This window comes from Coenobita brevimanus, chromosome 10, assembly GCF_032717465.1.
Source record: "Coenobita brevimanus isolate Jiangsu-jjx chromosome 10, ASM3271746v2, whole genome shotgun sequence".
Classification (NCBI taxonomy): Eukaryota; Metazoa; Arthropoda; class Malacostraca; order Decapoda; family Coenobitidae; genus Coenobita; species Coenobita brevimanus.
The window spans coordinates 7,292,660-7,305,608 of NC_136963.1; the positions used below are offsets into that span (position 1 = coordinate 7,292,660).

The 12,949-nt window shown below is 42.3% G+C and overlaps 1 protein-coding gene across 1 annotated transcript in view; it reads left to right on the forward strand.

Moving 5' to 3' along the window:
* Positions 1–2,764, forward strand: part of LOC145410269 (uncharacterized) — a 78,828-nt gene extending 76,064 nt beyond the window's left edge. Inside the window, exon 15 of the mRNA XM_080280459.1 lies at positions 2,699–2,764. Coding sequence (XP_080136585.1) covers positions 2,699–2,764 — 66 coding nt within the window. The remainder of the gene's footprint in view (positions 1–2,698) is intronic.
* Positions 2,765–12,949: the final 10,185 nt, after the last annotated feature.

Below are 12,949 nucleotides of genomic sequence, written 5' to 3' on the forward strand. Positions count from 1 at the left end.
AGTACTGCCAGTGTTGCTAGCGTGAACAGTTAAGGCTAGTAACCAAGGAGATTCTGATGACACCAAACTGGGGAAATGGGATAACATGTGCTTAGAGTAATTTTTTCTAACCCTGACAGATCTCCCCTTTCAAATGTGTTAAGACTAGTAACCAAGGAGACTCAGAGCATCAGACTAGCTAAATGGCACTCCTATGGCAATTAACACTACTACAGGTGCCAAGACTAGTAACCAAGGAGACTCACATAACACCAAACCGCCTACAGAACATTTATACACAGATTTCTAACCTCTTCCAGCTCTGTTGATGGTCAGGTGTAGACAGACTAGAAGGTCAATAGGACTAGTAACCAAGGAGACTCATACCTTCCTCACAACTATGACTCCTTCTGAGCAACCAGTACATGAGATTCAAGCTGTGTAGTGGGCCAGTTCCCTCAGATAAAACACTGGCTGTATGAGATGCGTTTAATTCTAGCAGCCTGGACAACACTGGGTCTGGCCTGACACGCATCCCTAACTCCTTCATGTGAGTGGATGGCAGAGTACACCATGACATCTGACTAGTAACCAAGGAGATTCCTGACTCCTTTAGCTTAGTTGATAGCAAAATACAGCTAGATATGACTAGTAACCAAGGAGATCCCTCACTTCTTCAGCTAAGTTGATGGTACAGCTAGACATGACATAACCAACATCCTAACCCTTTGATGCTTAGCTGATGGCAAACACAGCTAGATATGACTAGTAACCAAGGAGATCCCTAACCCCTTTTAACTTAGATGATGGCACGGTAAAGCTAGACATGACTAGTAACCAAGGAGACTCTTCCACCACACACCCAAGGCTCAATGACCACATCATGTAACAGGACTCTGCCAATTACACAGGACAATACAATATACTGATAGATCCGCCAGTTATGCTGTCTCTAACCCCTCCACACTAGTAACCAAGGAGACTCATGCCTAAACTCCCTAACCCCTTAAAAATGACTAGTAACCATGGAGACTCATTCCTAAACTCCCTAACCCCTTAAAAATGACTAGTAACCAAGGAGACTCATTCCTAAACTCCCTAACCCCTCTTAAAAATGACTAGTAACCAAGGAGACTCATTCCTAAACTCCCTAACCCCTTAAAAATGACTAGTAACCAAGGAGACTCATTCCTAAACTCCCTAACCCCTTAAAAATGACTAGTAACCAAGGAGACTCATTCCTACAATTCCTAACCCCTCCAGACATGACTAGTAACCAAGGAGACTCATTCCTAAACTCCCTAACCCCTCTCAGAATGACTAGTAACCAAGGAGACTCATTCCTAAACTCCCTAACCCCTCTTAAAAATGACTAGTAACCAAGGAGACTCATTCCTAAACTCCTTACCCCTCTTAAAAATGACTAGTAACCATGGAGACTCATTCCTAAACTCCCTAACCCCTCTCAGAATGACTAGCAACCAAGGAGACTCATTCCTACAATTTCTAACCACTCCAAACATGACTAGTAACCAAGAAGACGCATTTGTATTATAAGTCAGGATTCTAGGGGCTTGAATGGTGTGGGAATGAGTGTGTGGTCCACCTGACTGACCATGCTGTTGATTATTTTCTTCTTACCTTGTTTCTGGGTCCTACCTCACCCAAGCTTTAGGTGGAAATGGGGTTTAGATGATGATGATGAATGATGACAAATGATGACTGATGATGATGGTGATTGGTGATGATTGATGATAATGATGACAAATGATGATGATAATGATGAATGATGACGATGATGAAGGTGATTGGTGATGATTGATGATAATGATGACTGATGATGATGGTGATGAATGACTGATGATGATGATGATGATGATGACTGATGCTGATGAATGATAATGATGACATGATGACTGATGATGGTGATGATGATGATGATGATGATGATGATGATGACGACGACAATGACAACAACGACGATGATGATGATGATTGTATAGGTAAAAATTAACCTTTAAAGGCAGTTGGGTCTTTTGTTGAACAGATAACAGATGGCTAGAACTGTGAGACTATTATTGTGACCTATTTCACTAAAGACGATGATATAGTGTGTTTAACCTGTCACGTATCCCTAACAACTCTTCAGCTCAGACGATGGCCAGGTGTAGTTAGATTGGGAGAGTTGATTTGACTAGTAACCAGGGAGACTCCTACCTGACAGCGAAGGTCTATCATATTTCCGGGAACCACAGTGTAATATTAAGCTTGTAGGATTGCCTAGTTCCCTCACGTGAAAACCAGTTATATATAATTACAAGTGTGTGACCAACTGTATACGCCATTTCACTAACCATCCCGTGTTGTTGGACAGGAATACTTAAAATCTAGCGCCAGGAAGCAATGACCATAAGGCACTACGGTTAGAAAAGAATGATATAATAAGGTATGGGAAACTGCTACCAAAATATGAGAAAATTACTCAAGAAATCACCTAATTAATGAGAAGAACGGAAAACATCTTTGTGTTGTGGAGTGATGGGTATAATTTCTCCTTTATATTTCCTTACCCTGCTGCGTCTGGATCTTACCTCACCCTTTCCTTGGTTCTGGCTGCTGCTGGATGGTTGCCTTCACGTGATGGCACTGATATAACTAGCCAGTGGACCTTCCTGGCTATACACATGTCCCTCAGCTCCCTCTCCCTTTCCCCCAAAAGGTAAATGGTGCACTGCAGGATGAGGGCAACTTCAGCCTGCAGTCCACCACATTCAGATACACATAAATCTGTGACTATTAATGCCCCCAAAGTCAGGATGATGATGATGATGATGATGATGGTGAGAGGTCTTTTCTTGACTCTCTCTCTCTCTCTCTCTCTCTCCAAATTCCACACACCCTCCTTATTCAACTTTCACCCACCATGCACTCAGAGCAGTAATAATAATAATAAATTTTCTAACACCTTGTGAGATGTTTACGTATGACTTATAACCCTTAACCCCTTCACCCTCACACCTACAACACCACACCAACCACACATGTACGCTTTGATGTACACAGGATTGAATTTAACGTACACGACTGAATTTTGCGTACACTAAACTGAATTTTGCATACACAGGAGTGAATTGCATGTAAACTTTCATGTACACATAACTGAATTTCATGTACGTTTTGAAGTATACATATCTGAATGTCATGTAAGCTTTGATGTGCACATAACTGAATATCACGTAAGCTCTGACGTACACAAGGTTTAATTTTACGTACACAAGATTTAATTTCACATAAGCTTTGACGTACACAAGCTTCTGTATGATTGGCCTGGGTAACTATACTCCATTCACTTTAACTTGGTGTAAAACTGCCATCTCTATTTTGAATTTTGAACCAGACGGCCTAAATCAACCCCACGTTTCTTTGGCACAAACAAGGATGAATTTTCTGGCTATGAGTGACTAAAAACTATGATGATATTAAGGGTTATAAATCTTAACGATGGATTTATGGACTTAACATCAATTTCCTCTCGTAACTAAGACACATTGGGGTAAATGCTGCTCTCTCTCCGCTCCAATGTTGCTCTCTCTCCTCTCCTTGTCTGGCCTGGAAAAAAAACATTGTAGCAACGGCAGGAAACTGATCATACGCCCCACAGTGAACATAAATACAACTGTTTATACAATTCACTTTCGATTACCAGTATAGATATTGTCAGTCCTTTTATAAACCAAGGATGGTGCTAAATTATCAAAAACTTTCCCATGCTATCAATAGAAATTTCAATAGATCACACCTTCATCCATACGACTGGTAGTGTAGATATGGAGAAACCAGATCAAGTCAGCTTTACACGCATCAATAATTACTCTGCCTTGACCCCTGTGCTTCTGAAGGGGCACTAAACGACGGCGTGATAGTGTTTTAAATCATCCTCTTCTACACTTCTTTTTCCATCCCTTAGTCATGAAACACAAGCATATGTCTCACAGTGGTTTTGTCTAGTAACGTGATGCAATAACACCTTTTCTCCTATCGTGTGGTTCTTCATAAAGGTGATTTCTTTCGTGCGTGCGGCCCCTCCTTCATGAACCACACATCTCAAAGGCGCGTCACGACTATCAATAATTTTCCTGCACACATCCCAGGCTTATGAAAGGACTTAAGGCCGTATTATTACAACAGAGAGCATCAGGATATGGACACACCCTTATCTAACTGCTGTGACCTCTGTACATTGCAGACAGAGCTGTTATGTGGCATGCAGGCTAATAAATCTAATAATAATAGGTATTTGATATATGAGGTGAACTTGCCTGATCTTCCTGTACATTGCTGCCCCATATCTATCAACAGCCATTCATTTATCTATCACCAAACATCTATCTATCTATCTATAGCCATACATCTATCTACCTATCTATCTATAGCCATACATCTATCTACCTATCTATCTATAGCCATACATCTATCTATAACCTGATGCGTTACTCCCACAAGGGGTGGCCACAAATGAACTGCCTTCACGTCACTGTCTTGCACCATCAGTCTGCCCTCCCTCCACACCCCATCACTCAAAACATTATGGATCTTCTGACACACTTACAGTCTCCATTGTAATAATATGGCTCTGACGGTACGACCATTACTTACACATTACTTACGCGTTACTTACACGTTACTTAAACACATCACAAGGGGTACAGTTATAACATTTAATAATTCAACCGCATCCAGGTACATTCTTCCCTCCCCCCCCAACCCATCGCTACAGAGTTGGTTCCCATAGAATTTTTGAACATTCTGATGCGGGAGAAAGTGTATATAGGGTCAAAAATAATGAAAAATAAAATCCAGAAATCTTATATACCAATGGCTGAACTTTGTAAGCCTTTTTGTGTACTCTGTTAGGAATTTTGACAATGGAATACTTAACACTTTACTTTCTGCTACTTACTCTTCATGCAATGGTATTAATTCAGTCTTCTCGGTGGTTTAACTCATGTATCTATTTCTATTAAACTCATTTTTATTCAAGGAGAAAAGTTTACCCTTAACTCAGTCTCCTAGGTGGTTTAACTTGTGTATCTTTTTCTATTAAACTCATTTTTATTCAAGGAGAAAAGTTGACCCTTAACTCAGTCTCCTAGGTGGTTTAACTTGTGTATCGTTTTCTATTAAACTCATTTTTATTCAAGGAGAAAGTTTAGACGTTACTCTTGACGGCTGAACCACTCTGCAGAAATGGGTTAAGGAAGAATAATGGCCTGGATGCAGCTTTCCCTATGAGAGATATTTGATGCCCCCCATTTACTACTACTGCTCTCTCTCTCTCTCTCTCTCTCTCTCTCTCTCTCTCTTTCATCATCATCATCATCATCATCATCAGGGTAGGGTGAGGTAAGATCCAGGAACAGAGTAATGAGAAAAATTACAGAAATATAAGAGCTATCATCATCATCATCATCATTATCATCATCATTATCATCATCATCACCACCACCACTATCATCACCATAATCATCATCATCATCACCATCATCATCACCATCACCACCACCACCACCACCATCATCACCACCATCACCACCACCACCACCATCACCACCACCACCATTTCCACCTAATACTCGTACATGAAGTAGGCAGCATCCAGAATAATAATAATAATAATAATAATAATAATAATAATAATAATAATAATAATAATAATACAAGCACAATCCCAAAGACATTAACAGTATTACACACATCATACTGAAGGTCTATGTATGATTCAGTATGACTCATTTGACTCTAACCAGCATCTATAGTCCATACACTCCAACCTGACAAAGATCCCTAACCCCTTTTCAGCTCAGTTAAGTGTCGTCTCAGTGTGGAATACGAAAAGGGCATCAGTGTGGCTGAGTTCCCCGCCTGAGAGTGCTGCGCAAGGCTATCACATCCAAGCCACCCCAGTGAACAGACTGTAGTTGTGTGCAAGAGATGTGTGTGTGTAGAGTGTATGTGTGTATATGTATGTGTTTGTATGTGTAGTAGTCTGATCCTGGACTGTGACTACTGTGTACATGTGGCTGAGTTCCCCGCCTGGGAGTGTTGTGCAAGGGCAGGTACCAGGCTACTGCCCCCACACCACACCCATGGTAGTACCACCCAGGGACGATGGTAGCCACCCACCTACTACCTAACAAACCACAACAGCAGCACCAACGAACACGACACGCACTCAGACAGCCAAGCCTAACTCTTGTAAATACATAACTTCAAACCTAACTTAACACCTTCTAGAAACTAACTTAACAATATATAAACTATCTATCTATCTATCTATTGCCAGACGCCTCAATCCCGTTTGGGGTGGCCACAAACAAATCGCCTCCAAGTCGCCCTGTCCCCCGCCATTTCACTGCCCTGCTCCCAACTCACACCCCCCTCTCTCATATACCTCTCCACCCCATCCCTCCATCTCATCCTCGGCCTTACTTAACACCATCTAGAAACTAACTTAACAATGTACCTTACAATCCAATCCTAACTCTGGCAAAAACACAACTTCAAACCTAACTTAACACCATATATAAACTTACTTAACACCATCTAGAAACTAACTTAACCACACACATTAACTTAACGACACAGCGTACAATGCAAAGAATAACTCTTGTAAATGCATAACTGCAACCTAACTCAACAACACATACTTCCGTCAACAATGTGCTTGGTGATATGGGTGATATAATTATACAGTGCCAACACATCCTGCCAACACCTGACACCACACACACCTATTGCACACCCTACTTAACAACACTTATAAACTACCAACACTATGCCCACTTGAACAGAACAAGCATTTAAGTGTACAGACTCCTTGGATCACCTTACACTACACACACCTACTGCAAATCCTACTTAACACCCTATACACTATCTATCTATCTATCTATCTATAGCCCGACGCCCTAATCCCGCAAAGGGTGGCCGCAGACAAAACGCCTCCAAGTCACTCTGTCACCCACCACTTGACTACCCTCCCCCCAGCTCACCCCCCCCTCCCTCATATATCTCTCAACTCCATCCCTCCACCTCATCCTCGGTCCACCTCTCCCTCTCCCTCCCTCCACCTCACCTACGTACACCCTCTTAGTCAGTCTTTCATTCTCCATTCTCTCCACATGTCCAAACCACCTCAGTGTATTTCTCCTAATCTTCTCAACCACATCCACATCCACCCCACAACGTTCTTTTACCTCATATACCTCTCAACTCCATCCCTCCACCTCATCCTCGGTCTACCCCTCCCTCTCCCTCCCTCCACCTCACCTACATACACCCTCTTAGTCAGTCTTTCATTCTCCATTCTCTCCACATGTCTAAACCACCAACAATATGTCCAAACAGCAAATTACTCAAGCATCCTATCCCAGCTCTTGTAAAACCATAACTTCAAATTTAAACTGTCAACAATATGCTTAGAGACTGGCTATATAATTATTCACAGCCTCACATACGCTACCTCCATCTCACATACATAACTATAAAACATCAGTTACTGTAACCTACATGGGGTGACATACATACATCATCTAATCCTGTCTTGCCCCATGAGGAGCGTAGGAGGCCGGGGCTAGGCAAGTTGATGCTGACATTTAAGATGAGAGTGACCAGCCTCACTCATCCCTGAGTGGCATTACATGAGCAATAAACCCCAACCACCCCTTGGATATAAACCTGCACCGGCTCAATCCGATTGGAGCGCCTTAATTACCCACTAAACCACCAGGCGCCATAATTTGGTGTTATGGTTACCACCCAGCGTAGTAAATGGTTTCCTGGTGTACAGGAAACCATTTGGCTTGTCACTCAGTGTAGAGTCACCCACAGGCAGAAGGAAGAGGAAAGAATGAAGGAAAGAAAGACAGAAGAGGGAGTGTAAAGTCACCCACAGGCAGAAGGAAGAGGAAAGAATGAAGGAAAGAAAGACAGAAGAGGGAGTGTAAAGTGACCCACAGGCAGAAGGAAGAGGAAAGAATGAAGGAAAGAAAGACAGAAGAGGGAGTGTAAAGTCACCCACAGGCAGAAGGAAGAGGAAAGAATGAAGGAAAGAAAGACAGAAGAGGGAGTGTAAAGTCACCCGTAGGCAGAAGGAAGAGGAAAGAATGAAGGAAAGAAAGGCAGATGAGGAGGGAAGTAAGAGAGGAAAGTGCAGACACCCAAAGTAGCACTACATCGAGTGAGTGGATGGTGAGCGCCCCCACCTACCACAAATATATATATATAAATAAGGGTTAGACACAGCCTTCACTAACCCTCCAATTTCTACAATGTTCTCCCAAGATGACATATAATAATTTAGTTGCATAATCTATCTCAAAAACAAAATAAATATTAATAACAATAATAATAATTAATAATAATAATAATAATAATAATAATTAGATACAGCCTTCATTAACCCTTACACTAATATATATACTGTATTATGTATTACAGTCAGAGTCCTCTCATGTGGCATTTGGTCTTAGAGTATTTCAGGTCTTTCAGTGATTGACATAAACATTGCCAATACAAAAGGTCTCCGCTCTTCCGGCACACACGCTGAGTCGATCGGCACCCACAATGGGGTCGCCGTTGACACCGGTACCTGTGCGCCCTTACCTGCCGATCTGGTGCTGTTGGCGCTACATCCAGTGCCTTTCATAATAATTTAGCATTTTCCATTATAATTTTGCACCAATAAATACTAAATTCTCTTCTATATTTGGTGCGTCTTGAAGTACAATTTAGCGCCAAAATCTGAACAGTTCATGTATAGCTTAGTGCGTTTTAAAGTTCAGCCTTGTGCTTTTGAAGATTTCTGCTCCTTTCAAAAGCCTGGACACTTTGCTGTGCTATTTTATGATTCATGTGTATTGCATCGTTATCTATCTACTGCCAGACGCCTTAATCCCGTACGGGGTGGCCACAAACAAATCGCCTCCATGTCGCCCTGTCCCCTGCCATTAAATATAAGTTGATTATTAAATATTTAGCGCTCTGGGTTGATGAATAACACTTGCTAGACACCGACTGCCTAGGAGTGACCACCATCGCAGCTACAAACTTTTGGCAGAGTTTCCCTAAGTCAAATGAGAGGACTTTAACTGTATACGCTTTACAGGTTAATACACCTTATCAATAGTATATCACACAGCCCCTAACACCACTTCCTTAGCAACTTATTTTACGCTTTACATCTTACCATCCTCCTGCATGTTACTAACTAATACTATGTGATTAAAATACAATATAAGGGCTTTGCACGTCCCCTAACACCACTTCCTTACCAACTTATTAAAACAGTATATCACACAGCCCCTAACACCACTTCCTTACCAACTTATCAAAACAGTATATCGCACATCCCCTAACACCACTTCCTTACCAACTTATTACAGTATAAGGGCTATGCAAATCCCCTAACACCACTTCCTTACCAACTTATTTTACACTTTACACATCCTCTTGCATGTTACTTATCAAAACCATATGACTAAACTCAATTACATACATGAGAATATTAAGGTGTGCTTGTAATATATCAAGTAATACATTCCCTAACACCTTTTCCTTAGTAACTCATTCTGTACCTTCCACCTTACCATCCTCTAGTCATATGTAAACTAAACCACTAAGGAAGAGGTGTTAGGGAGCTTCATGTACCACTTAGAGCTGCACCCCACACCAACAACCGTATAATCAACTACAAAAGTCCATTTACAGATGCCTCAGTGTGACATAGTGGACACATGCGTAGAAAGAAGCTCCCTAACACCTCTCCCTTATTGATTTATTTTAGGATACAGCTGGTTAATTATTGTAGGGTATTTATGCAGAGGGGGGAGTGAGTTGGGGGAAGGGCAGTCAAATGGTGGGTGACAGAGAGACTTGGAGGTGCTTTGTCTGTGGCCACCCTTTGCGGGATCAGAGCGTCGGGCTATAGATAGATAGATTGATAGATTTATGCCAAGTATGATGACATTAAATTAACACATGTGAGGATGGCAAGGTGTAATAAGCAAAATAAATCACTATGGAGAAGGTGTTAGGGAGCTTCCTTAACTGACAGGACTATGGGGCAATGAATCCAGCCATAAATCACAGGCAGGGCAGCCTTACCACACTGGAGAATGGTATATAAGATCACCCATACATCAATGCTAATATACAACTCACTCCACTACATCAATATACACCTAAATCCACTACATCAATCTCTATCAATCCAGCCATGATATGTATACAAGAAAGTGACTGATTGATGGTCTCATTGATGCTTAAATGTGACACAGTGGATAAAGATATATATAATCACCCATACATCAATGAAATTATACAACTCACTCCACTACATCAATATCTATGCATCCAGCCATGATATATATACAAGAGAGTGACTGATTGATGCTCTCATTGATGCTTGAATGTGACAGAGTGGATAAAGATATATATTAACACCCATACATCAATGATAATATACAACTAACTCCACTACATCAATATCTATCAATCCAGCCATGATATATGTACAAGAGTGACTGATTGATGCTCTCATTGATGCTTGAATGTGACATAGTGGATAAAGGTAACTATTATCACCCATACATCAATGATAATATACAACTCACTCCACTACATCAATCTCTATCAATCCAGCCATGATATATATACAAGAGAGTGACTGATTGATGCTCTCATTGATGCTTGAATGTGACATAGTGGATAATGATATATATAATCACCCATACATCAATGATAATATACAACTCACTCCACTACATCAATCTCTATCAATCCAGCCATGATATATATACAAGAGTTACTGATTGATGCTCTCATTGATGCTTGAATGTGACATAGTGGACAAAGATATATATAATCACCCATACATCAATGATAATATACAACTCACTCCGCTACATCAATATCTATGCATCCAGCTATGATATATATACAAGAGTTACTGATTGATGCTCTGATTGATGCTTGAATGTGAGGTTAAGGACAAAGGTATATTTTATCACTCACAAATGAAGGATTTTACGCACCTCACTCTGCTATGTGACATTAAATGACTCAATCTATGACCAAGACACAATTAAGACAGGTTAAAAAAAGAAACAAAGGCTGACACAATCAAGATGGGACCGTCTCGAACTTTCCATTATCGTACTGACCGTCTTGGCTGAGCAGCATGTCGGAATCAGAGAATTTCCCAACACTTTTCCTCTGGCAACTTTTTCTACCTTTGCACCTTAATAGTGATACTGTATGTCATGTGTGAATCAGGTAATTTCCAAACACCTCCTCTCTGGCAACTTATTCTGCCCCCTCTATCTATCTATAGCCCAACGCCCTATTCCTGCAAAGGGTGGCCACAGACAAAACGCCTCCACGTCGCTCTGTCACCCACCATTTGACTGCCCTCTCCCCAGCTCACACCCCCCTCCCTCATATACCTCTCCACTCCATCCCTCCACCTCATCCTCAGTCTACCCCTCCCTCATATACCTCTCCACTCCATCCCTCCACCTCATCCTCAGTCTACCCCTCCCTCATACACCTCTCCACTCCATCCCTCCACCTCATCCTCAGTCTACCCCTCCCTCATATACCTCTCCACTCCATCCCTCCACCTCATCCTCAGTCTACCCCTCCTCATATACCTCTCCACTCCACCCCTCCACCTGAGGCTACTACTACTACTAAATAGGGATAAGGCACTGAATAGGGAGGCTGCCAGAGATTGAGCAGCATGGAGAGTCACCAGGGATAAGGCACTGAATAGGGAGGCTGCCAGAGATTGAGCAGCATGGAGAGTCACCAGGGATAAGGCACTGAATAGGGAGGCTGCCAGAGATTGAGCAGCATGGACAGTCACCAGGGATAAGGCACTGAATAGGGAGGCTGCCAGAGATTGAGCAGCATGGAGAGTCACCAGGGTTAAGGCACTGAATAGGGAGGCTGCCAGAGATTGAGCAGCATGGAGAGTCACCAGGGATAAGGCACTGAACAGGGAGGCTGCCAGAGATTGAGCAGCATGGAGAGCCACTAGGGATAAGGCACTGAATAGGGAGGCTGCCAGAGATTGAGCAGCATGGAGAGTCACCAGGGATAAGGCACTGAATAGGGAGGCTGCCAGAGATTGAGCAGCATGGACAGCCACCAGGGATAAGGCACTGAATAGGGAGGCTGCCAGAGATTGAGCAGCATGGAGAGTCACCAGGGATAAGGCACTGAATAGGGAGGCTGCCAGAGATTGAGCAGCATGGAGAGTCACCAGGGATAAGGCACTGAATAGGGAGGCTGCCAGAGATTGAGCAGCATGGAGAGCCACCAGGGATAAGGCACTGAATAGGGAGGCTGCCAGAGATTGAGCAGCATGGAGAGCCACCAGGGATAAGGTACTGAATGAGGAGGTTGCCAGAGACTGAGCAGCATGGAGAGTCACCAGGGATAAGGCACTGAATAGGGAGGCTGCCAGAGATTGAGCAGCATGGAGAGTCACCAGGGATAAGGCAATGAATAGGGAGGCTGCCAGAGATCAAGCAGGAGTCTTTATAAAAGATACAATACGAAACTATCCCAGCACCATCCAATACAAGGAAGCAGATTTGACTAGTAACCAAGGAGACTCATTCTAATATTTAAAAAGGCTGGCAATGGTGACACACAGGGATATAAACTGATATAATTTGACTAGTAACCAAGGAGACTCATTCTAATATTTAAAAAGGCTGGCAATGGTGACACACAGGTATATAAACTGATATAATTTGACTAGTAACCAAGGAGACTCCAGTACATAACAGGCTGGCAAAGGGTGAGAGAGAGAAATAAATTGATGTAGGTGTCCATAATTATTTTAAATCAAGGAAGGAGGAACCCAAGGCCTATGTGGTCATCAAAGCTTTATATCACACCT